Raw genomic sequence first — 27,503 nt, 5'->3', positions numbered from 1 at the left:
AGGGAACTTCCAGGACCTCACTAAGGAGAAACCTGTGGGATAGGCCTGGTCAAGGGGTGTGGTGTCTGAGTCTTCAGCGGGACTGGTATGACCACCCTCTCTCCATGTTCATCAGATCTTATTAATCCTTAAATGAACTATTCGGGGGTCGGGGGAGCCTTTTTTTTTCTGATGGCTTTCACTGCACATGCTCATTTACATGCATCTCGTATCTCATAGGTTATAGGTTAGCTTGTTAGCTCTGCTACCTCATTTAGATGGTTTTAAATGAATAACTCCTAGAAGATAATGTAATTGAGATTTTTTTAAGCTTCATTACCCTCTGCACTAGTTGGTTTTTCAGTGTGCTTCTAAACAGTAGATAATAAACATTTCCTTAAAAACCAAGAAATGGCAAGGACCAACTGTGTCCACAGTCAAACACCCCTGCTCAAGCTTTGTACCCAGAGTCCATGCCGCTTAAGCTCATGATTTCGTTCTCCATTCCCCAACACAGGAAGAACCCTTATCTCTAACGACCCCCCAGGCTAATCCCTGTAAACCTTCCAAGCGATACTGACACCTCCTTACTTCATTTCAGAACCCCCCCCTTTCCAGCTTTCCCACGTACTGAACACCTACAAGTCCCCTTGTCCTGATGATAGGTGAAGTGGCTATGTACAGTCAGCCTCCAGGGACAGACATGTCGAGGCAGCAATTCTGCCTAATCCCAGAGTATTTACTAGGATTCTCTGATTGCCTTTCAGCCTCGCCTGAGTGCTCCAAGAAGCACATAGCTTCTAGTTGGACTGATAGTGGCTGTCTAGACAGGGCCCCTGTCTGAGCAAGAATTTTAAAGAGGGAGGAGACGTTTAATGAGGTATAGAGGATATATTGTCCCCATTTGGTCTTAATAACCTTTAAAGAAAGACCTCCATCATTTTTTGCCGAGATCTGAGAGAAAGCAGACAGGTATTCCCTCGTCTAGTACTCTCAGTGACTCCAAAATGTCACACAGCAACCTTTGGGGACTCAGCGCTTACAGAAAGGTATTATCTCTCTCCTAGGAAGTCTTCACCCATGCTCTGTCCCTTTGTTCTTTCTCCCAAACCTGCCCAACTCTCTTCTATTCTCTTTATCAAGTTGCCTCTCATGTGCCCACTGTCCAGCACCTCGCTAGAACTTAATTTTGAACTTTCACAATACTGTTAAGCCATCAGGACTCCTTAATGAGCCCCAGGTGAGTTTAGTCCACAGATATAAATAATAATAATAGTAATAATAATAGCAGTAGTAGTAGTAGTTCTTTGAAAGGGGCTTTGTACAGTTTATGAAGTATTTGCCTAAACGTGGGTTATCTTAACAATTGCAGGAGTCTTAAAAAGAAAACATTTAACGACTCCATGTCAGGTGAGGAAATGGACTCAAAGAAAGTAAGGGACCTTATGCCCAGCCACGGGGCCCATGAGGTACAGCTCTAAGGCCAGAGTTCTGCAGCTAGAAAAGAAAAGGAGAACTTTCAGTACAAGTGTTTGGAAGCAATGGTGCGGCTGATGTGGGCTAGGATCAAGAAGAGTCAACAAACGGCCTTTTCAAGGGACTACCCTAAAGAGATGTATTAGCAAGGAATTAGTAAAGAGTCCTCATCTTTGTCGGCCTTTAGAGGCATGTTTATCTGGGTTTTGTAATGTTCAAGAACAGGCTGTTGTGAAACAAAATATGAATGTGAACAATATCTGCGCCTTGTCTGCGCTGCAGTGGGCCCACAAATGCCCTCTGTTATAAAATCCAGTTACCAGGCAGCTTTACCTGGTCAGTGAAGAGGGTTTTTATTTTCCAGCTCTCTCCGAAGCTCCTGAGCAATCGGGTGCATGGTTTTCAGTTCGGTCTTCCACCCAAGTAACTGCCACAGTGCTTAAGAAGCCCTTTTGACCAATGAAATCAGGAGGCCCATGCTATCTATCCCTCCACAACCAACTGAGGCAATCGCACGAAGCAGCCATGCCTCTTTCCCCAGCTGAGACAGAATCCAAGTGCTGCCTGGGATTTCTCACATAGGTGCCGGCTGGGGAGTGACATCTGCTGCTCTGCCAGGCCCCTCAGCCAAAGGATAAGAATGAAATGGGGACATCAAAATAGAAATGATGCCATTGCCTCAGAGTTCACAGCAGGGCCAGACCCTGCCTGTGGGGTGTTCATTCCTTCTATGTTCATAGTGACAGCTTGCCTTCAGCTTCCAAATCGCCTCTACCACCCACAGAATGTGAGCTTAGCTGGGCTTCTTCCAACTCTCTCAGCTTCAGTTTCCTTGCTTGTAAGTTGGAGCAATTGGAGCCACCACAGGACTCTTGGGAATACACTGATTTCCCTTACACAGAGCAGGTGAGATATATATCATCCTTCATTGAAAGTATAGATCAAAGGACTCGAGAGGGGGCTAATGCCATCTCTGTGCAGGTTTTCTAGTTTAACTCCATGACCAAAAGTAACCTGAGGTAGAAAAGGATTTATTTGGTTTAGAAGTTATAGTCTATTATTGGGGAGATGCAGGGAAGAGAACCCAGAGAATAGAGGCAGGAACCGACCCAGAGTCTATGGAGGAATGTGGCTTACTACTAGCCTGTTGGCCCTAGTTGGCTCAGCTACCTTTCTTACACAGCTCAAGGACACTTTCCCTCAATTACCAGTAAATAAAATTCCCCACAAATCAGTCTGACAGAGGAAATTCCTCAACTGAACATCCCCCTTCCCAAGTGTGTCAAGTTGACAGCCAAGACTAGCCATCCATCACAGATGTATGATGACTCGATTGAAGATTCCCAGAATCCACGTAATAAGCCAGGCATGGCAAACGATACCTGTAACCCTAGCAACAGGGGCTGACACTGACGGATGGAGAATGGAGAAGGGACCCTTTGTTGGCCATCGAGTCTAGCAAATTAGCAACTCCGGTTTCAGAGACCATGTTTCAAAAAAAATAAATAAATAAATAAATAAAGGAACATCTAGGTAAGACATCCTAACATCAACCTAACCTCTGGCATTCGTAAATATTCATGCATATGCACACCCAAGTGTGTGTGTACACACATACAGAGAGAGACAGAGAGACAGAGAGAGACAATATATAACAATTTTTTTAAAAGGTCTACATAAGACTGAGCACAGTGCTGCACACCTATAATCCCAGCACTTGGTGGAGGAGTACAGTTTAAAGCCAATCTCAGTTTTGGAGACCAGCATAAGACCCAAACTCAAAAATATTCTTTTAATTAAAAAAATTTCAGGACAATTAAAATATTGCCTAGCATTTTATCTAGTTGGGCTTATGTCTACATTCTCTCACTTCTTTGAGTACAAATTTTTTTTTTCTTTGTATAAGAAAGTACCACCAAACTAGGATTCTTCCCATTTGGAAGTAACTGATAAATATTCCTTATACCTTAAAGGCTAAAGTGCTAATAGAACTTATTTTCCTAGGACATTTACTATGCACCAAGCACTATAGTAAACAGATATAAGTCATTAAATCTCACAGCCACCTGTGAGGTAATTAACAAGTAGATCAATTAGCATTGATAAGGGTCAACTCATCCCCACCGAATGCCTACAAAGTTAACAGCTTAAGTTTTGATCTGAATTCAAATTTCTAATCATCAAACAGAACTGTGTCTGCAGAAATATTTTACAAAAGTTAAGTCCTGAAAACTCTGACTTAGCATATTTTTTATTTCCATTTCAAGCCACAGTGTCACCTTTAAAGACATCCCATTATACAGACACTTACCTGAGCATTTGACATATCTGAAAAGCTCAAGGGTTCCCTAACTCACACAACCTTGAAGTGGAGCCATGCCTTTTACTAATCCTTGTGAACTTTCTTCCAAAGGGGGGTGGGGAACATTGCACAAACTAAGTGGGTTTCCATGGTTTCTGTCCCTGAATCACAATCCTAGCCTAAGAACATATTACTGAGAAAGTATTTTCCTGGTTCCCTGATTAATAACTGAAGAGGCAATGCTCCCAGGAGAAGGCTACTTACCATGTCCTCTAACATACTCTGCTCAGAGTTTCAGTTTGCCTCTTAAAGGATCCCTGATCATTGTGTGACCTGTGAATGTATTGCGTCATGATTGTTGACATGGATTCTCTGACCTCTTAGTTCAGAAAGCCATGTGCACAGACATACAACCTGGTATAGACACCCTACTCTAACACTTCAACTGCTGTCCTGCACCCCACACTTAAGAGGAAATCCAGGGCTACACACACACACACACACAAACAAGAGTCTGCAAAGGAGTTGTTTTCCCAGCAAGTTTTCATTACCTTTCTGGTTCCTTTCCTGCACCTGCCCTCTAGTTCTCCATGACAGAATTGCCTTCAATCAAGCACCTCTCCAGACACTCTTTACTTCTTGAATCGTGTCCAAAGACCTCTGACTTTAATTGGCGCATGCAGAGTGCCTGACAGAAATGTCAGAAGTATAAAATGTAAAAGGTTAACTGCCAAGGAGAATGAGGCAAACACCCCACATTCCCTTCGAGAAGGATAAGCTAAGCTACTTATGATTAAATGTTCTCAAAGCTTTTTTTCTCACATTCCCAAGGACTCTTCTGACCTTTTGCCTTCTGTTAATAAGCTTTCGTTGGTGCCCAAATAGTTAGAAGTTGTTCTCTTCGTAGGTGGGAGTTTCGGCAAAGGTACATGTGAAGTCTTGTATTTCTGTGCGACTCTACATCATAAGAAAAGCCAAGACGTGGGCTGTGACAACAGCTGAAGCCACGTCCCACAGAACTCAAAAAAGCCCTTCACACAGGGAGAATATGAGACAGTGCATTCTGCTCACTATCGTATAACAGGATACTGCTTGGTTAGCTCAGAAGAGGGGAGGCAAGATTCAATGACAAAAGGAAACCCAAACTATTGGTGTCAAAATATAAAGTTCACTCTTTCTCTGTTGCTTAATGATCTTATGTACCTAACACAGGATACGTGCACCTTCATGGAACTAGTGCCTCGTTGAATAAGCAAGAGATTTGGGTGGAAATAGCCCATTCTGAATGTTTCTGCCTTCCTATTTTGACCCAAATAGGTGTATCTAATACCATATAGCAGGGACATAGCAAGCTGTTCTCTGTGACAACCTAAGAGGGAAGAGAGAGAAAAAGAGGGGGAGAAACCCACCACTTGTCTCTTTAATTAAAGTTCTGTTGCCTAGGAACACTTAAGAAGTTATTCTGAGGCAATTCCGTGAGTCAAGATCATTCTAAACATGTTTTTTCACTCTCCGCGTTTACTAATTGCTTTACCAGGTTTGTAATAGTTCATCTGCTGTTGTTTTTAATGTCCCAGATAGAGTGATTAATTTTAATTCAGGATCCTTAGTTCTAACTTAACCAAATAAACTCAGTAAAACCCAAACCTCAAAGAAAGAAAGAAAGAAAGAAAGAAAGAAAGAAAGAAAGAAAGAGGGAGGGAGGGAGGGAGGGAGGGAAGGAAGGAAGGAAGGAAGGAAAGAAAGAAAGAAAGAAAGAAAGAAAGAAAGAAAGAAAGAAAGAAAGAAAGAAAGAAAGAAAGAAAGAAAGAGGGGGAAGGAGGGAGGGACGGAGGGAGGGAGGGGAGGGGAGGGGAGGGAGAGAGAGAGAGAGAGAGAGAGAATGAATTAAGGAGAGAATTAAAGAAAGGAAAAATGGCTGCTCATTCCACCAAATGTACATATATACCCCCACCACACACACACACACACACACACCTCTATGTACTAATAATGGCTCTGAATACATAGACATTAACAGACTAGTAAGAGTGATAGCTGGTAGGCATATTGATAGATAGGTGAATGGATAGACTTAAAAATAAAATAGTGAATACCTTCAATAGTAATGAACTGGGAAAAAAAAACCTTAAGTTTTCAAAACCAAAAGTCATAAGCACACAATTATCTTTGGGTCAAGGGGAAGTCATATGGTAGGCAGTGTGCAGGGCTCTGAGCTGTCGGTGGCAAGTTTTTACATGTCACCATCACTTTGCTTTCTTTCCATCTGTTCTTGCTCCTTTATTTTCTCAACCCATCCCCATGCCTTCTCTCTTGCCCGTGCCTAGCAGTCACATCTCATGCCATCAGAAACAGAGAATGAATGATAACTGGCCCTAAATAAATACCTGCCACCGGAGTATGTTGACAGGTGGATTAGAACAACTTCTAGGGGCCCTTCCATGATACCTTTTCAACCCATTGATACTGGTACCCCAAGCACTATTCTGAGCCATCCTCTAAAGGCAGTCCCAACCTAGTTTTACACTTAAGGCAGGACAGAACAGAATGTTATAAATTTGGTAACATCCAGGCCCTGAGAAGGCTGACTGTAGAGCTACACATTTCTTGAGTCATTTCACTGAATTTGCCTTCCACTCATCTGAAAACGACTCTAGAGCAATAAAACTCCCAGAAAATGCACACATTTGTGTTTGTCTCTCTTTAGATCCTTTACATTTTCTAAGTATTTTTACATTTTACATTTATTTTCTCATACCAATTGGCATTTCATGCCTTAAAACAAAAATTTAAGAGCCTTTGCAAGAATGTGTAAATCTTTGTCTTGGATGGAGTAAGAAAACACAGAAAAAAAGCAGGAGGTAAATTATCTTCAAGGATCTATTCTCTAAGTCTTAGTGACAGAAAATAAAATCTTCAAAAGCCAAGACATTGCATTAAAGGAAGGAGCTGTGCTGCCATGGGGACCCAGCTTTTCCATTTTTAAGGAATATTTAACAATTTGAAGACAAACCATACCCACCACTTGTATAAACCACACCCACCCCTTTCCATAAATCCTTTGTCTGCCAAGTATTGCTGAGTTCATTTGGACCACCCACAGTGAACTAGCCCGGAGTTGGTTATCAAATGTTATATTTGGATCGGAAGTTACACTTGTTGATTTTCAAATAATAAACCCTCTTCTTGAAATTGTAAAAGTAACTTTTATTCTCCAGATGTAATTGTCGTCTTGGAGGCTTACTGCTGAATAAACTCACCCTTACTAGTTCTTTCTGAACTCTGACTGGCTGATCCAACTCAGCTCTTCTGGCTCAAACTCCTCTCCAAGCTGACTGATGCAAACTTGCTCTTCTCTACTTCTCACTGAACTTCTCTGCTTGGCCTCAAACTAACTCTGGCAATTTGTTCTAATCTTCTGGATCCTTCTTATTCTCTGGCTTCAACTGCCTCTCCTGGCCTGAACTACACAAAATGTACAAACTAAATGGAACTTGTGAACAAACACAACTGAACTCAACTTTTTTGCACAAACTGCACTGACTGAACCAATTTCCAACTGTCTCTCCCTACACTGCTCTTAAATTGACTCTCTCTCATGCCTGTTCTCATGAGAGTTGGGTGTATCCTACCTCTGACTCATTCTGTCAACTCTTTCTCTGATTTGTTAATTTTTCTGCCCCTCAATTAGACATTACTTTCAAACATGCTACTTCTACAAATCAACTCTATTGTTTGGGATTAAAGATGTGTACTAAGGGTGCGCATGTATTCTAGCAAGGGAGATTAAAGGTGTGTCATGCCAACTAGATCACACAGACCTAGAAGGTCTTTGGATGTGATCCATTGCCAGAGCAGCCATGTTGCTAGATTAAAGATCCTCAACATGAAATCAAGTAAGAACAATTAAAATTAAGAAACAAAGTAAAACAGAAGTACATAGAAAATATAGAAGCTACTCTGTGACAAATGTTAAGGGTTACAAGGTGCAAAGCCAGTGGCCATTTCTAAATGAAGAAAATTAACAGCTATGTAGATACCTGAATATCCTTTCCCATTTCATGGAATAGTTTCAAATAGCTTGTTTGCTAGAATTGTTTTTCTCCCCCAACCCTACCCTAACTGTCCTCTTCTTCTTCCTCCTCTTCCTCTTCCTCCTCCTCCTAAAATATGTAGCTGTTGCTGGAATTTACTATGTAAACTATGCTGGCCTTGAAATCTCAGAGACCCACCCACCTTTGTTTCCCTAGTCCTGAGATTAAAAGCAATTAGGCCTGACCTTCTCCTAATTTTTAACAACCGTCGGGGGAAGAGTAGCTAAATCATAGCTGGGTGATCTTGAGATCATGTACAGTGTACTAACTGAAACAGTACTTGAAAGTCATTTGGGAAACTCAGGACACCTATGCAGAAATCAAATCAAATTATTGTTGCAATTATTCTGCTTTTGTTAAGTGATTGGCAAGTGCTACTGGATTATCCACATGCCCTAATTAAAATCTACACAGTCCACTTCTGTCCTGCCAGATCATTTGAGAAGCCTAACCAATTCCCTTCTGCCACACCAGCCTCGAGTGTGTGTTTATTGGCATTAATTTGAAAATGATTTCTTTAATAACTTGCACATGGTATGAATGATTCTTTAAAAACCAATTTTGTTTCTTATATTCTTTGATGAATGATACTCTTAAAATACAAAACATTACTCTGATTGGTAGCTTTCTCTATGAACTCACTCTACCCTAACTGAACAGCAGCAGTGGCAAAACATGAGAGTCTCACCAGCCCATCCAACGGTTGTGACTATTTACAGATTTTTATTAGAAGACCGGGCTCACTCTTGCACAAGCTGTCTGCATATGGTTATAAATTATTTAGCTCTCTTAAACATCTGCCATTTCCAGTCCTCAGCAGAGACTGACATTTGTTTCCATACCATTGTGCTGCCTCACAAGTTCTACTCATCTGACAGCTGCATTGTGTTCCTTGCCCTATTCTCAAATGCTCATGATTAGAGACAACAAATCTAGCTCCAGGCAAAGTGCATGTTCGCCATTATGAGTGCCCTTTTATTCCCTGACCCACAGCATGTGACTGTTACACTGGTAGGTGAGTCTTCAGCAATGTATGGCTTTACCTACATGTCTATACAATGTGTATGCCTTTATGCCAGGTGAGCAAAACGAATAAATCCATTCTTAGTAAAGATGCTAAATGTTTGGTGAAAATTATTAGTGCTTAAATGTTAAAAATAAAATACTTTTAAAATCTCCTATTTGATTTGCTTACATACCCTCAATTATATTTTTGTTTGCTTATTTTTGAGATGGGGAGGTCTCATATAGCCCGTACTGGCCTTAATTTCATAATAATATTTCTGCTTTTCATCCTAGGTGCTAGGATTACCAGCAACAACCAGTGTGCCTTGATCATAGTGTCAATCTTATATTTTTAATGTTTATTTATTTATTTTAGGTATATATGAGCACTGTAGCTATATAGATGGTTATGAGCCTTTATGTGGTTGTTGGGAATTGAATTTAGGACCCCGCTTACTCCAGTCAGCCCTGCTTACTCCAGCCCAAAGATTTATTTATTATTATACATAAATACACTGTAGCTGTCTTCAGACCCACAAGAAGAGAGCATCAGATCTCATTATGGGTGGCTGTGAGCCACCATGTGGTTGCTGGGAATTGAACAGCACTCAGTGCTCTTACCTGCTGAGCCATCTCACTAGCCCACAACATATCTTTAACCTTTGACCCATTGCTAGTAACCAATGCTCCCAGTGGAAATCATCTGACTAAGGTTATCAGTTGTGTATAAACAATAACATCCGCTGGTTTCCAAGGGGATTCACTCATAAGTTTTGATTTAAGAATTAATAAATTAGCTGATAGTGGAGCACAGCTTTAATCCCAGCACTCAGGAGACAGAAGCAGGTATATCTCTATGAGTTCAAGTCCAAGCTATTGTACAAAGCAAGTTCCAGGACAGTCAGAGCTACACAGAAAAAAGCCCTGTCTCAAAAAAAAAACAAAAACAAAAATAATAATAATAAATTTAAAAATGTTCTTTATTCATCTGAAATTTTAGCCATTTAATATTGTCATGTTGTTAATTTTTTCTAAGTAAAAAGTATCTAAGCAAAAATGTATGAGCTGTTCATATAAACCATCACTAGTAGAAAAGCCTTATTTTTCTTTTTCTGCTAATTTATTACCCAAAATGCAAAATACTACTGAAATTTTTCAACTCAATGACAGAAACTCAAAATTTGTCACATCTTGATTTCTCATCCATGAAACTATACAATGGTTAGTACACTAGTTTTCTTGATACTAAATGTTGTTTAGTATGAAATTTAAAATCTCACACAGAAAGATCTTAACTGGTAAACATTCAAAAAGAGAGGACAGCAGTGCTCTGAGAGGCCAAAAAGACTCTGCTCCTTCCCGTTTGCTCCTTTGTATATGCTTGAACGTATACTCAAAACCACTCAAAATTCACCATGTTATTCCTGATTAGCTGGGAGAGATAAACAGAAGGCAAGCTGCTCTATTTTAAGACTATGATCTGAAAGCTATAGATACTTGCTAATATCCTACTGGGCAAAAGAATTAGTCATGCACACCATCAAAATACACAAAACAATGGACATCTGGTCTACCTTCAGATAGCCATCGAGGCATATGAAACTCGTGGAAATGGATTACTAAAAAGAATAGAAGGGTAGATTTGAAAGCAGGGGTAATAAGGTTATCATAATTCAAACCAGGCATGGTGGTGCACAACTATAATCCTAGTACTAAAAAATGAACGCAAGAGGATTATTGAGAGTTCAAGGTCAGCTTGGTCTATGTGCAAGTTCAGGCCAGGCCGTTGCTACATAGGAAGACCTTGACTTTTAAAAAGGAAAACTTCAATTAGGATTTTTTTTTTCTGCCAAATTTTACTAAAAGACTTGATCACAAATATTCCGGTAAAGGTAATGATGCTAGGGAACTGTTAGGTTTTTCTTCCTAGAACAGCATTTTTCGAGGACAGGGCTTAAGATGGAGGAGCTCCTTAATAAGGACAAGTTACTCTTTTCCTCAGTCTTCTGAGAAGGGGTGAGCCATCTGTGAAATCCCAGTGAATGAGTTAGTGCCGGTAGTTTCATATTCTACTCTTCACTTTGTTACCATGAAAAATAATACAACCCTTTGTTTTACTGCCAGTCAAAAGGAATGTTACATCAGAGTTCACAGAAATCAATTTTCAATTTTGAGACTTATTTCCACAGTGGGTAACTGAGTAAGAGCAGGCAGAGATTTGCTTTCAGATTCTATCCAGCCTATGAGCCTCAGAATCAGTTGCCTATTCGGGTGCCCTGATTGCTCATATACTCAATGGAACTAGAAAGCTACCCTTAGGTGGCTATAAGGTACCTAAGAGCCATAGTTAGTACTGGGTCAATATAAAACACTTGTTGAACTTTTTTTTTAATCACTAATGTGTCAGAACTGAAAATTTTTGGCTATAAGCTTTTAAATTGGACTGGTTATTTTAAATTGGTGGTTATTTTTTCCTCATGAGTTCCAGTCTGTTTGGATCCTAATGGTGAACTCCATCAAACTGTTAGTTCTTGTTAGTGCCAAAAAAAAAAAAACCTGAAAGAGATAAGTGGACCCTTGGCTGTAGAAAAATTGTCACCTGAAATAACCTCTTCTTGACATATCCAGAATGTAGGTGCAGTCTTTTTTTCTCAGACAAAAGAAAAAAGTTTTTAGTTTTCTTGTTGGAATTGGATTGAGGATATTATCTTCCAATCATTAAGGGAGGTTATTACCACAGAGCACAAAATGAAAGCCACCTGTCTTCACGTACGTAACCCTTAGAAATAGCCCTCTTTTCCCATGAGCAAACAGGCAAGGAGAAGAAAGATTGCAATAGTGGATAGCATCGAGAATGCTTTTTCGTGTACTCTACTTATCTAAATTGGCACATGATGACTGACCACCATCTCTCAGAAGTTAAGAGAGATACTGACTCATCCATTAGGTCCTGCCTCATAGTCCAGAGGCACCAAAAAGGAGATCTACACCCTCCCACCCCCTCGGTGGCCTCCCTCTCACCAAACTGAATCAGCAATTCAAGGAGCTCAGTTCCCATCCTGAAAGGTTATACTTTCTAAAGACCAGAGAGCAGCACTTAAGGAAATTCTAAGCCATCCACTCAAACGCAGTCAGGTGAAGGTTGCAGTTAGCCCCAGCAGCATCCCCATATGATTTTCTTCTTTAAAACAAAAGTAACTCTTATGGCTATTATGCATATGCACCAATATGTATAGATATAGTAATATATAGCTATATATACATGTATGTGCATATAATTGTGGACATATGCACATATATATAGCTTCTCAATATCTCAGCTAATTTTTTAGATTTACTTTCATTATTTTATGTGTATGTGTGTGTTAGTTTGCATGTATAGGTAGGTGCCATGTATTCAAAGAGGTCAAATAAGGTCATTGGATTCCCTGGAAGCAGAGTTACAGATGGTTGTGAACCACTGTGAGGGTGAGGGGAGCTAACCCCCTCTGTAAGAGCAGCATGTGCTCTTAACAGTAGAGCCATTTTTCTAGTCCCTCAACTCCTCATTTATAATAGCTGATTTCTTCCTCTTTGCCAAATATTTATTTGGAAGATGTTTGGCCTGAGACCCTAAAGTAAACACTACATTACTTAACTTTTAACACACAAATAAATATGCTCTTTATGGCCATTGAATGGGGAGAGGTTGACAGACAGATGCACACAAATGTATATTGGAAAGGAAAAAAAGAAAGGAGACGATGATGAAAACTTCAAAACAATGTGATAAGCACATCTTTCCTAAGACATGTAACAGGAAGATGGCCATACTCCACCAGGCATCATTTTATGAGATAAATGTTCCTGTGCATTGTGTGATATTTAACAGCATCACAAACCTCTGCTTGGTAGGTTCTAGTGGCATTCCAGTACCCAGTCATGACAACCAAAAGGCATCTCCAGACTTCACAAACATCCCAGAGAGCTTTGAGAACCACTCTACCGGGCATGTTAAAAAAGAGAGTCTTGCCTTCTGGTTGTAACTCTATCATACATCTTAATGGTCCCCAAACACCTAAGACGTTGAGAGTAGCAATTAGCAGACCACCTGCCTTTCTATGATTGACCTTCTCTTGTTAGCTTTTAGGGAGAGAGAGAGGATGGGGTTCAAGAGAAGATTGTCTTTCAGGTGAATGATTAATGGCAAAGCAAACAATATGGCAGATGTCTAAAATAAGAGGTCTCAGTCCCACCAGACAAAGCAAGGTGTCTACTCTTGAAGGTTTTCAACGGAAGAAAGTATCTTTCACCAAGAGGAAACAGGCTTAGTTAATACATAATCTATGCAACAATGATTGAGGTGGGAAAGCTGGTCATACAAGACTTAAGCTAAACAACAAGGGACACACTTCTCTGTGTATGAGAGTAGAGCTTGTGTCGATGTGTGGCACATGGAATGTGACATCAGTCAAGACATCTTTGACCTCCAGATTTCAAGGGATGGGGCAGGAACGGACTGTGTTCCCACCCTGCCCTTAGCCATCCCTGCTACATAGAGAGTCCGAACTCTTAATTACTGCAGAATCCTAAGCAAGTGGAGCGACTATGAAAATGTCTAGCTCTTTATTCTTGGTCACTCTCCTTTAGAGTCCCACCACTAAGCAGACATCCAATCTTTTAGGAAGCTTCCAGAGAAAAAAACAAAAAAACAAAAAAAACGGAACCTCCTCTAACATTTCTCTCTCCGTGGTATCCATAAATAACAGACATAAGGGAAAAATCAAGATGCAATAAGAAAGAACTGAGGTTTGCACTCAGTGGAAACTATATGAGACAGTCTCCATCAGTGTGTTCCTCCTCTGAGAAGCTTCTAAGCAATCACCACCAAGATGTTTCCTTACTCTCCTGTTTGAAACCAAGGAGAGGAGAACACAGGGCAAGCATTGTTTTTTGTTTAGTTCTCACAAACATCGTGATGTATCATTAGACTGAAGACTCCTGGTAATGTGACATCCACCTTAAGCCTGGAGAAGCTTCACAAACATTCATTAGCAAATGTTGTGATGGTCAGCAAGTCTCCAGCCTCATATTTTTATCATATTATTCTAAAAGCATTCATGTGACTCATATAGCATTACCTTATCCTCTGCCTTTTCTTCAGAGGGAAATGATACCCAACATGTCATGATTCACCAAGATGACACTGGCCAGGCAGACTAAGAACTAAATCAAAGAGAGGCAGACAGGAAGAAACGAGAGTTTGCTGTGCACTCTACTTCTTTTGTTTCTTAGTTAAGCCTTGATGGGTATTTAACATTGACCAGACCTTGGTATTTTTAAAAATACATGTTTATTTACTTGTTAGAGAGTGGTAAGGAGTCTATGTGTACTGCGGTGTGCCTGTGGAGGCTAGAGGACAACCTACAGAAGACAGTTCTTCCTTCCACCGTATAGGCCATAAAGATTGAACCTTTACTCTCTGTGCCATCCTCAAGCTTGGAATTTTTATCTATCTCTTTTATTTTCTAGGAAATTGATATGCATGTGGGATTTAGGAAACCCACACATATGGCTATACATACTTACTTCCAAATTCATGTCTTCAAACCCAGACTCCTCTGGGCACTGCCTTTACATCCAAAACCTTTGTATAGCACCTGACTGAGATTTAACCCAGTCCACCAGCCTCCTGCCTTCATCTCCCAATTTCAGTTCAACCAGTTACATTTGTGGGTTTCCAGTTACTCGGGTCCTAACAATGGCAGCATCCTCTCCCTCTCCCTCTCCCTCTCCCCCTCCCCCTCCCCCTCCCCCTCCCCGTCACCCTCACCCTCACCCTCCCCCTTCTCCCCTCCGCCTCCCTTCCTCCTTCCCCCTTTCTCTCTCACCTGTAATCTATAATCTACCAATAAATCCTGGAAGTTCTCTCTTTTAAATACTCTTATGACTTCATCATTTCTCATTTTCCTAGAAGCCACTATCTTAGACCAGGTCATCTTTATCCATACTATTAACAGCTAATCTCCATGCTGCTTTCTCCAGTGAAGTCTCCCATCCAAGGAGCAACCAGTGCAGACCCTGCTTCTGATAGTGATATGGCAATAGACACCCCCCATCCACAAACCTTCCTATGTCCAAGACCCTATATGTTCCTGCTACCTGTGTCTCCCCTCAAGTTTTTTAATCTACCCTGCTCTCTAGGGAGCATGTTTTTATGCTCTGCACTCATTCATTGTCACACACAACATTTGTATAAAGAGACATCATCTCCAGAACAATATTATGTGCCCTTAATCCTGGTAATCCATTATGCCTTTTTATGGGAATATTTTTCATATAGAAATATATATGTGCTTATATACATGTTTGTTAAATGTATAATATATATGTAACTAGATGTTATATGCATATACAAACAGGCATGCATATATACAATTATTAATGCAGGAGTTGGCAAACTATGGCCTAGAACCCATCTAGCCCTGTTCTGTATTTTTATGGACACAAAATAGGAATGCTACACACACACAATTGAAGTGTTACACAGCACAAATAAAGGGGAAACAAATGAATGAATAACATAACCAACATGTGGACTATAAGCCTGAAACATTTTACATCAGACCTTTCTCAGAACAACCCTGCCAGCCTGGGTATTAATGCACTGTTTCCTGCTAAAATATCAACCTCTCCATTTTTTACTATCATAACACTATCATATAGAATAGTTCCTGGTACAGTGAATACACTCAGTAAACATTTTATGTGGATGCATAAATGAATGAAGACAAAGATTAGTCTCCGTGATTAGTCTCAGGTCACACAGGAAGTTGGCAGATGAAGCCGAATTCAAGCCTACATTTCTTTCATTTCACAGCGGGGGGGGGGGGGGCTGAGATTTAAGAGTTTTTGAACCTCCTTCATTTCTACCCAGGTTCCCCTTTACACCCCGTGTCTAACACACATATTGGGAAGAGAGCCCTTAGGTGGGCAGTGAAGGGGGACAAAGGTAGAATGTGTTATGGAAAGCCTTGAGATTCCTCTCCAGAACAAGCTCATACCTGTCACCTGCCATGTCCAACTGCCTTACATGAGCATCATCATCTCTCCTAGTTTCACCTAACATCTGAACAAAACAAGGCAGGTATTGTTATTCTCATCATGCACATTGCAAAGCTGAGTTTTTCGGAGGTTAAAGAAATTGACTATAATGTGTAGCAAAGACTCTAGAATCCAGATCTACCACTTTTAGTCGTTTTCCACTCTACCAGAGTAGCTCACCACACATTTCCTAATTCAGGACTCATTTCATAATTCTACTGATGGGAGAACGCTACCAGATACCTGGAGGAATTTTCTTTTTTAATGGCAGGCATCTCCTAAGAAACCAGGGGTACTATAATTCACTTGAAGTTGTATGATGTTCAAGAAAACCGCCTCAGCTATAAATGGCCTTCAAATGCTCAGAGACCACATCAATATCAGACCTGGAGTTAACACAATGAGTAGAGTGGCCAAGACAATCATATTCTTGGATTTTTAATAGTGTGACAGTGGCCTAAGATTCTGGAGCAGCCAGGCCCATGCTATCTTCAAGAAGGAGGCCAAGCAAATTGACAATTATGTTAGCTGACATGAATATCCACAGCTGGCGTCTCTTGGACCAGCTGTCATGTCAAATCAGCTGTCCTCCGAGGCAGCTGACTTGTGAGCTCAGAGTGTCTGGCAAAGACTACACATGGTTCATGGCTGGAAGAGCCAGCCTTGGTAACTGCAGCTGCCAGGGTCTGTGGAATCACACAGAGCAGACAGTCCTGAACTTCATCCGCATGCTGGTATGAGTTCAGAGTCTGTGGAACAGTCCATGAGTGTACCTCTTTGTCAGTTCCTTTGCACATTATCAGGCTATGCGTATCTACTATCACACCACAGAAAATGAGACCGTTATATTAGGATCTTGTCCATTTGTCCATCTCTCCTTCCTACTCAGAAAAGAGCATAGTGCTCAAGGAGCTTAAAACAGTGTCATTTCTGATGTCAGAATGGACAAGGGCCAGGTGTGGTGGCATACTTCTTTCATCTCAGCACTCAAGAGTTTGAGGCCAGCAAATCTCTGCAAGTCCTAGGCCAGCTTGGTCTTCACAGTGAGTTCCCACACAGCAGTACAGTTGACTGTTACATGGTGAGACTATGTCCGTTTTGGGGGTGGTGGTAAGGAATTATGTTTGAGACAGGGTTTCTCTGTGTGTAACCCTGCTGTCCTGGAATTCACTCTGTAGACCAGGCTGGCCTCAAACTCACTTCCCTCCCTGATTTTCAAACCACATTGTTTGTACCTCAGGCTAGCCTCAAAGCCTCAGGCTCCCTGCCTCAGCCTCCAGAGCTCTATCATCAAGCCTGTGCAGCCACCTTCAGCCTAAGGAGCCTCTTAATGGAATAAGTTATTCTGGTTTGTGTGGAAGCAACCGTAACCATTGCAACAAAGATAATGAGGCCAAAGCCGAAAGCTTCACTAACATACTAGTTAGCTTTCTCATCCCTGTGACAAATGTGCAACTCAAAACAGGAAGGATTTATTGGGACCCACGGCTTGAGGAGATGCAATAGGTAAAGCCAGGGAGGGCACAGAAACAGGAGCCGCATGCAGCAGCTGATCACACAGAAGACAGAGAGGGGGAAAGAGGAAGAGAGGGAAGGGGGAGAAAGAGGGACAGAGACAGACAGACAAACACACAGAGAAAGATTGAGGGGGAAGAGAGAGAAGAAAAGAGAGGAAGTGAGAGAGCGAGAAAGAGAAAGCAAGGGAGAGTGAGATATAGAGAAAGCAAGAGAGAGAGAGAGAGAGAAAGAGAGAGACTATTTGGTCTGGGTCCTCAGTCATGACTATTGTGGGTCTCCTCATCTCAGTTAAATCTCCCAGGAATAACCCTCACAGACAAGCCTAATGGTATGCTCTATTAATGTCCTGGGATTATTTAATCCAATTGGCCATCAAAATTAACCTTTATATCTGAGAAGTCTCTATGTAAAACTAAATAAAAGTAATAAGACTTGGATTAAAAACTGTTCAAGCGTTGGAAACCTTCTGTGCATTAGGTGTGGTACGAGATGTGAGACTGCGATGCTCAGACAATGCCACGTGCTTGAAGATGTCTCAACTGAGTCTGCATCTGAGAAAGATGCATCTGAGACCCTGCATGTACCACATTTACAAACTATATCTTTTTTTAATGTCAGGCTTGAGAAAGAGATCCAAGATCTTGAAAAGGCTGAACTGCAAATCTCAGCCAACGAAGAGGCAATTCTGAAGAAGCTAAAGTCGATCGAGAAGACCACAGAAGACATAATAAGAGTGAGTGTAACTCAGCTTCAAACTATGATTCCCTCAGAAGAGTCCGCAAACACTACACTTCAAAATTCTTCGAAGTAGTTCTAGATGTGTATTTTGACTTTCTTAAACTAAGCTCACCCTGGAAATCTTTTATCTTACAGTCCGTGAAGGTGGAAAAGGAAGAAAACCCAGAAGGTATGTTTTTAAGCAGCCTGTTTCAGGTCGAAGCGAGGTAATTTTCATAAAATCACTGGCCTTGTTTCACCATTATAAATATCTTACATGTGTTTTGAATTCACACCAACTTTACAGAGTCAATCGAGGACATCTATGCTAATATCCCTGACCTTCCAAGTTCCTACATACCTTCCCGATTAAGAAAGGAAAGAAACGAAGGACCAGATGACGAACAAAACAGAAAAGGTATGTGAGAACTTGCACTGAACAGCACGTTCATTTCAGGTGTCTTTAAGATGTGTGTGTGTGTGTGTGTGTGTGTGTGTGTGTGTGTGTGTGTGTGTATGTATGTGTGTGTGTGTGTGTATGTGTGTGTGTTATGTATGTATTGTATGTTATTTATGTATTGTATGTATTGTGTGTTATGTGTATTATATTATATATGATGTGTTATGTATGTATTATTGTATGTATTCTATATGTGTTTATTGTATTGTTATGTATGTATTGTATATATTCTGTATGTATACTGTATGTGTTATCTATGTGTGTATTGTATGTGTTATTTATGTATTATCTATGCATGTTATTGTATGTATTACGTATGTATATGTTATATCTATTACGTATGTATGTATGTTTGTGTGTGTGTGTGTATTTGTCTGTCTGTGTGTGTGTGTATGTGTGTGTGTGTGTGTGTGTGTGTGTGTGTGTGTGTGTGTATGTGTGTGTGTGACTGTAGATGCACATGGACCACAGCATTCATATAGAAATCAGAGGACAACTTTACAGAGTCAGTTCCCTCTTCCTCCCTTGTTTAGGGGAGGATGTCTCTTGTGTCTGCCAATGTACAGCATACTGCATGTTATCTGGCCCCTATGTTTCAAACCAATTCTCCTGTCTCTGCATCCCTCTTAACCTAAGAATGGGTCCATAAATCTGGCTTTTTTTTTTTAATCTTGGTTCCTGGGATTGAATTCGTGTCATCAGGCTGCAAGTGATTTTACCCACTAAGCCATCTCCTTGGTCCCCTCAATTTCAGAGTTTATAGTAAGTCTTCACACCTTGACTATGCTTCCACTTTAGACTAAGGTGCCTTGTACAAAGTTCCCAGAGCTATGGGACAGATCCTGGGGCTTGCACGGTTAGGGTAATGAAGGTGGGATATTTATTCCATGCATTTCGCTCCTGACCAAAATAACCAGGAACAAGTAAGATAAGACCTGAGACAGGCAAGAAGTGCTTTAAAACTTCTCAGCTAGAAAATCTCATCCAGTAGATATTGAGTAACTAAAATATGTTTTAAGTAAAAATGTCTTCTAGGGAAGGTTACACATTACTTACCTTCCCGAGATAATGATTTTCATAAAACAAATGCTGTAAAGCCTCAGGGAAAATGAAGGTTTGCCCACAGAGGAAAACTTTGGATTTCAGAATTGAAGGAGAACCTATTCTCTGTCTGCAGGGAGCAGTCTGTATTCCCTCAACAGATATTTAATGAATAAATACTATACACCAAGCCCACCTAGGCACATGGTAGGTATTCACCAAATTAACCATTTAGGGAGTACAGTGCAGAAAACTGAGGCAGAGATGTGAGGCGGGGAGACGAAGGGCAGGGATCTTGCAGATGTAATTGGGTACCCAGGGAAAGCTACAACCCGTCAGGCAACAGAGAAGACAAGAAATACAAGATGAGCTATAGGAAAATATACTAAAAGCAAGCACTCACACATTCTAATTCTACAAAGAATGCTGTTCCCTCACCTGTTAAAATTCCAGCCATGGGGCTCTTGCCTGGGCCATGAGACAAACTCCAACCCTGTGCCCCACACTCCTTCCGTTCCCCACCACCACCAGTCACCTCCAGTACAGTTCAGATTGCTCTATGTTAAGCCCTCCATCTACTTAAAAGTGGTATTAAATTAGGGAGATAACGGGGAGGTGCCTGGAGAGAGGGGACAGAAATTAAGAGCACCTGCTGCTCTTGCAGATGACCCAGATTCAATTCCCAGCAGCCATGTGGCAGTTCACAAATATCTATAGGTCAAGTTCCCGGGCATCCGAGGCTCTTCTCTAACTTCCTCAGGGACCGGGCATACACACGATGCACAGATATACATGCAGGCAAAATAGTTACACACATAAAATAAAGTTGTTGTTGTTGTTTAATTTTTAAATTAAATTCCAGCCTCTGTACTACTGTTGCCACGTCTTAGCTTCCTCCACAGTGTGAAGCCCTTAGAGCAGTACACTACCTACAGTGTCAGTAGGCAGCTGAGCTTCCAGCAAGGATGTAGCTTAACAAATTACCCTGCTAGTCAGTTCACCTGCTGCAGCCTACACTGTGGGGTTCTTCCTACGTAAAGAGGCTCTCCTTAAAAAGTAAGCAAATGTGTGTAAGTCTGGCTGGTCACATCTATTCATTGGAGAGGATTATCTTTCGGTTACTTTGGAAAATGCCAACTCTGTGGGTTTATTTCTCTTACTGACTCCTTCAAGTCATTTTTCCAAAATGCTACACTTCGTAAGGCACCATGTTACCCAGAGTCAGTTGTCTTAGAACTAATTGGTAAAACCAGAAAAAAAAAATTAAAGATGTATTTTATGTGTATATGTGTGTGCCTGGATAAGTTCACGCGCACCACACGCATACAGGTGCCCTGGAGAGCCAGAAGGATTTAGATTCCCTGGAAGTGGGATTTAAGAAGGTTGTGGGCCTCCTCACATGGGTGCTAGAAATGTGTAGCTCATGCCTTCTTGTAGAGACATCCCTCCACCACCCAAATCAGGACGATTTGTGGGGAGAGCTGGTTTATTTTTGCTGGTTTGGTTTTTTTTTTAGACAGGGTTTCTCTGTGTAGCCCTGGCTGTCCTAGAACTTGCTCTGTAGGACAGGCTGGCCTTGAACTCACAGAGACTAACCTGCCTCTGCCTCTGAGTGCTGGGATTAAAGGTTCGTACCTCTGGGCTAGAGGTTTTTAAATGTCATATAAGAGAATGTCAAAGGATATAAAAGTAAATAAATTCGTTTATAAGAGAAAAGGGGTGCTAAATCGTGTGTTGAATTTGTCTTTTAACAGCTTTGTATGCCATGGAAATTAAAGTTGAAAAAGATTTGAAGACTGGAGAGAGCGTAGTTCTGTCTTCAATACCGCTGCCATCTGATGACTTTAAAAGCACAGGGATAAAAGTGTATGAGGACCGGCAGAAATCAGTCTATGCTGTTAGCTCCAATCAGAACACAACCTACAATGGCACCGACGGCCTCGCACCTGTCGAAGTGGAGGATCTCCTAAGACAAGCCTCAGAGAGGAACTCTAAATCGCCCACAGAGTACCATGAGCCAGTGTACGCCAATCCGTTTTGCAGGCCTGTGACCCCACAGAGAGAAAGAGTCATAAGCCCTGGACCAAATTTTCAAGAAAGGATAATGATGAAAACGAACGGACTGGGCAACCATGCAAATGAATCTGCGCACAATATGACCGACGGGCTCTCAGAGAGGAGAAGCAACGGTCCCACTCACACCAGTCCCACTCGGCCAACACCTCAGCCCCGATCAATGGTTCAGCAAGTGGAAGAGATGGTCCACACCCAACAAAAGAGGATGGCAAGCCCTTGGGAAGAATCCAGCAACAGGCAAAACGAACACGAAGTTTCTCCAAGGATGGAACTGAGCCCCAGCAGAGCAAGCCCTGGGAAATCGGGACCCCAGTGTTCTTCACCCACTTGCCAGGAGGAGACAGAAGATGTCAGATATAACATCGTTCATTCCCTGCCTTCTGATGTGGATGACACAGAACCTGTAACAATGATTTTCATGGGGTATCAGCAGGCAGATGATAATGAGGAAGAAAAGAAGCTTTTGACAGGCTACGACGGGGTCATCCACGCTGAGCTCGTTGTGATTGATGACGAGGCGGAGGATAATGAAGGACAAACCGAGAGGCCATCCTACCATCCCGTAGCTCCCTACAGTCAGGTTTACCAGCCACCCAAACCAACCCCACTTCCTAGAAAGAGAGCGGAAGTTAGGCCGTATGAAAACACAAACCATAAATCTCCTCACAAAAATTCCATCTCTCTGAAAGAGCAAGAGGAACGCTTAGGCAGCCCTGCCCGGCACTCTCCCCTGGATGTCCCAGTAGCTGGAGACGGGACTGAGGATCCTTCCTTAACAGGTAATAAAAATGACAAGGCATGCCGCTGCTGTTTACTAATGTGACAGTCTTCTCCGTGCTAATGAACGCTCTGACTTCCGGTGTTTGTGACCACCTCATAAACTAATACACACTGGATAGCTTTTATTAACGCTGATCCGAAGTATTATCAGCAGAGCAAAGTAAGTCGCATCAAAAAAATAATAATAATAATAACAACGAAAGTGGAAACTCCGTCTTGCTTTGTTTTAATATTGCATTGGCTGCCTCTAGCTACTGGAGATGTATGTGTCTTCTGGGAGGGAGCAATGCCATATGTATTCACATTGGGGTTGCTAATTAATGTGCTGATCATCAGAAACATACTTTTCACAGCAGAATCCAATGACAACTACTTTCCTGTGCCTCTCTGTGACTTAAATTTTACACGTAAGTTAACAAGTAGCCTTAATTTTAAAAGGAAATAGGAGACACATACCATTTTCTTTGCATTTTATTACTCTGCTATATCTCCTTTCTCTATACTTTTATAGGTTTACTAATGTTGGTTCTTTCATTTTCTACACTTTAAAATTTTTATCTTGCATCATCTATGACTCAATTTTTCATAGTCTTCTCCAACTTGATGTATTTTTTTTTCTATTTTCTATACAGCCGCATTTCACATTCTCTATGACTTTTTATGGCTTTGTATCTCTTGAGCTATTTTATCATTGAATAATGAAAAGTAACTGCAACACCTTTTTTTCTACACACTGACAGCTCCTCGATTTCAAATTCCTTGTTATCACTCAGATATCGAGACCTATTATCACTGATAGAAAAATGAATAAGAATCTGACAAACACAATTAGAATGACTGGGTTTACCTTAGCTAAAAGTCTAAGTCAAATTACACAAACGCACAGGTTCTAAACATTAGAAATGCAAAGTAATTGTAAATGTTGCTAATTGAAGAATGATCATTAAAAAGCAATAGCTATTAAGTACCAGCCATCTGAGCAAGTTGAACCTGGTAGTTTTATAGAAGTGGGTTAGGACCTCTGCAATTCAAGATCTTTCTCCCTCATCGAGCCATAAGCCCAATCTTGTTTTGCTAATAACACCATAATAGAGACATCCTTAAATTATTTAAAGTCCTTGTTAGGTGAATCCATCACAAATTTAATCACCTGAAGGATTTCTACCCTCCCTCATGTGTCTTCCTCAGAATCTGGAATAACGTTCCCCCACAATGGAAAGCTGCAGAGACTAAGGCCCTTTCCTTTTGGAGAACTGGCTTTGATGGCTGGTCAAATGCTTCTTTTGAAATTCATTCTTAAAACAATGCATGTAACATAGGGGAAGGATCGCTCTATTTATGGTCTGAAGTATTGGCATGACACACTAAAAACAAACAAACAAAAAAAAAAAAACCTCCCTGTTTTGATGTTGGATTTTAGCCAGCTCTTCCAAAAACCCCCTACTCCTTCTTCCCTAACCATATTAACACATTTACCCCAAGTAAAATGACAGGAAGTGACTAACATTTCCAGACAACACTAATCATGCTACTGAAATAAAATTATGAAAACAGGAAAACCTATTCCAAAGTAACAATGCAAAGTCTTGTGCTATCAAACTAAGTATCTTGTGAAGAGAATGCTCCAAATTCCTTACCCTTCATTGTGAAATTGTTTTACGTCTCTGCCTTCCAATTCGTCACATAGATCACAGAGTGGAGGTATTAGTTTGAATGAGCTTTAAAAATAAGTCAATCAGGGCTGGTGAGATGGCTCAGTGGGTAAGAGCACCCGACTGCTCTTCCGAAGGTCCGAAGTTCAAATCCCAGCAACCACATGGTGGCTCACAACCACCCGTAATGAGATCTGATGCCCTCTTCTGGAGTGTCTGAAGACAGCTACAGTGTACTTACATATAATAAATAAATAAATCTTTAAAAAAAAAAATAAGTCAATCAGATTATATCAATGATTTCAGGGACCAACTATGTACACTGAGAATGTAGCTACCTATGGACTTTAATTTCACAAGTACATTGTACTTTTCAACATCACACATACACACGCATGCATACATATACATATACATATACATATACATATACATATACATATACATATACATATACCAGAGAGAAATGCTACAATACTTAAAGACCCACAATTTAAGTCAATTCCTTTATTATAATACAGAATTCCTATTAAATACTAATAGTTATGGTAGGCACAATAATTAAGAATTGTCTCTTTCCATTTGTTGTAAATATACTTATCAAAATCTTATCTCAAGAGACATTCGTAGGAGTGGGGAATATAACACAGTGGGTAAGTGCACTTATTCTACAAAATAGGGATGTGAATTTGAATTCCAACCACCCATATCAAAAGCCATGGATGTGCAAGCCTGTAACACCACCATTGCAGGAGCAGGGACAGGCAGATCCAGCAGTTCACTGGCCACCCATCCAGCCAAAACAGTGAGCTTCTGCTTCAGGAAAGCCTCTGCTCCAAGGTAACAAGGCACGGATTAATAGATAAGGCCACTTGATGTCCTGCTTTGGCCTTCTGTGTGCAGCATACGCAGTGCATGCATCACACAGAGAGAGACAGAGACAGAGAGAAAGTCAGAGACAGAGTTTCTCACTTGAAAAGCTATGTTAGTAGAAACTAGTCCAGCATGGATAGTCTAGCAACAGTATAGTTTAGTAAAATTTTGAACACTGTGAAACATGACAGAAATCTTATGTCTATCTGCTTGTATAAGCATGATATGATCCAGACTCACCCACTATTATATGGCTTCAGTAAGCGCTCCATGAGATCACAGTAACCCTGACAATAGCAACTACACAGCTTGCTTTCTTTGGTAGACCTCACACACCTATTCTTCTCCCGGCTCAGTTCTGTGATTGTAGAGATATCAATGGTTCTTCGGGATGAAGAGGCAGAAAAACTTTAGCTCTGGAGCACTCGCTCCCCCATTGATTGGGAAACAGCCAGTAGGGGTCACAGGAGGCTGAGCATAAAACACAAATCTCTCTCCCACCAATTTAAGCAGCTAAAACTGTGTGTCTGAGTGGTTGGAGGAAATCAAGACTGGGATCAGAGAAGAGCAGAGAAGAGAGGTCAAGAGGAGAACTGAAGGCACACTATTAGAGGAAGCATCCTTGCATTGACTGAGCATGCTTCCTCTCCACACCTCCACCTGGAATTATGGCTACTGCCACAGGCTTGGAGAAAGGGATCCGAGTGCTAGCTGACCTCACTGCATGCCCTGCGACACAGGGAGGGCTCTATTTGCAGACTCTCAAGATGGGGCATAACTAACTGTAGGGAACAAGATTCTGACCCTGTCTTAAACAGACCTTTAAGCAATCCGTTATCCCTGCTCTCTCTCAGCATTGGTAATGCAAGAGGACACAAAACCCACGATCAGCCCCCCTCATGAAGCCTTGCCTCCTGCCTATTCTGCTGTGGGGTTGCAGGTTCTTGCCCAGAGGCCACCACCCAGCAGCTTCCAGCAACAGAGCCCACCCATCCTGCTGACTGGGCAAAGGAAATTCTCTCAAGACAGCCTGAACGCTGGCTTTGCTGTTAGTAGTGACTTGCCTCGTCACTTTCAAGTGAAAGCGATGCTTTTAACCTCTGTCACAGAGAGAACATGGCATTGAAAATGACCTCATGACAGTGGCAGGTCCCCATCCCTTCTCATATTTTTGTAAAAGGCCTTCTGAAGATAGGATCATTGCTTTGGTTGATGGGTAACTATGTGCAGCATAGAGATGGGGAGAAAAAAAAAACATGCCTTCTCTTACTGTTTCATTAAAACAAAATTGTACAATTAGCTAAATGGCTGCTTCTTGGGCCATTTTACACACAAATGTAATATTGCATAATGAATATAATCATTTGCTCAATGCCTTGAAAGCACCTTAAAACTTTTAGAACATGACAGAGGCAGCTATACCCAAAGGCCCTCGGTATTGAGGTGTAATACCAGAACACCAAATGAGTGCTATCAATCCCACACCTACAGTTTTAAAAGGCTTCATCAGCAGTAGAGCACACTCAAAGATACAGCTGCCATTCAAAAGCATAATTACACACTAACGCTTAATTATTAGTTCATCTCATTTCATACATAGATTTATTCTTGTCATTGCCCATCCAAAGGTCAGAGGGCCTTTGGACAACCAAGCTTAATGATATTATTTTAAAATTTTTAATCACTAATCATAGTTTAAGTATGAGTATCTTTGTTTTGGTTCAGTGGTACAAAGCTAAGGATATGCACAAAAGACAGATATTGACGTAAAGGAATATATCCAGGCTGAGAGTGAAAATACACGCCATCAGCCTGTGCTGGGTTTGTTCTGCTCGTTTTTCTGGCCTCTGTAGACATAGGCTCCTCCTAGTTCTGAACCTACACCTGTCCTAAGTTAACCATAGCTCATTATTTCTGCTGTCTCTTTACGCTACTAAAACAATGCTCACGCGGTTGGATAAAACCATCTGAGGTATGTTCTCAACTTTCCTGCCTTCTATGAAATGGTCATTTAGAGTAAAAATCGTGATTCTTTTATAATTTGCTTTTTTTTTTTTTTTTACTTTAATCTACAGCTTTAAGAATAAGAATGGCCAAGCTGGGGAAAAAGGTGATCTGAGAGCCGTGGTGCCCACCTGAATAACCTCTGAAGGAGAAGCCACGAAATGCCTGAAAACTTCTCTTCTGAATTCTTTTATTTCTTGTCCCTAAAGTCCAAAACTATATAATTATACCCATAGTAAGTCACATAAATAAATATTAGTCATTATTTAGGGGGGAATCCCCCCTCAAAAAAAACTGGGACAACAAATGCTAACTTTTCCAGTTACTTGATATGACTCAGTGGGGCCGGGGGAACCAGTATATTTTTATTGTATTGATACCAAAGCATTTCTAATAAGAGCTTGTTGAATTTAAGAATAAAGTTATTTAAAATACCTTGACTA

General features: G+C 41.0%; 1 protein-coding gene across 1 annotated transcript in view; it reads left to right on the top strand.

Moving 5' to 3' along the window:
* Positions 1-27,503, top strand: part of Palmd (palmdelphin) — a 50,691-nt gene extending 23,188 nt beyond the window's left edge. The window contains exons 4-8 of the mRNA NM_023245.3: positions 18,076-18,190; positions 18,331-18,364; positions 18,482-18,592; positions 21,430-22,530; positions 27,132-27,503. Of these exons, the coding sequence (NP_075734.3) occupies positions 18,076-18,190; positions 18,331-18,364; positions 18,482-18,592; positions 21,430-22,530; positions 27,132-27,175 (1,405 nt within the window). The 3' untranslated portion in view covers positions 27,176-27,503. The remainder of the gene's footprint in view (positions 1-18,075; positions 18,191-18,330; positions 18,365-18,481; positions 18,593-21,429; positions 22,531-27,131) is intronic.

The sequence above is a fragment of the Mus musculus genome, chromosome 3 (assembly GCF_000001635.26).
Source record: "Mus musculus strain C57BL/6J chromosome 3, GRCm38.p6 C57BL/6J".
In the NCBI taxonomy this organism is placed as follows: domain Eukaryota; kingdom Metazoa; phylum Chordata; class Mammalia; order Rodentia; family Muridae; genus Mus; species Mus musculus.
Note: the sequence above shows the minus strand (reverse complement) of the source record. Positions and strands in the feature narration are given on the sequence as shown.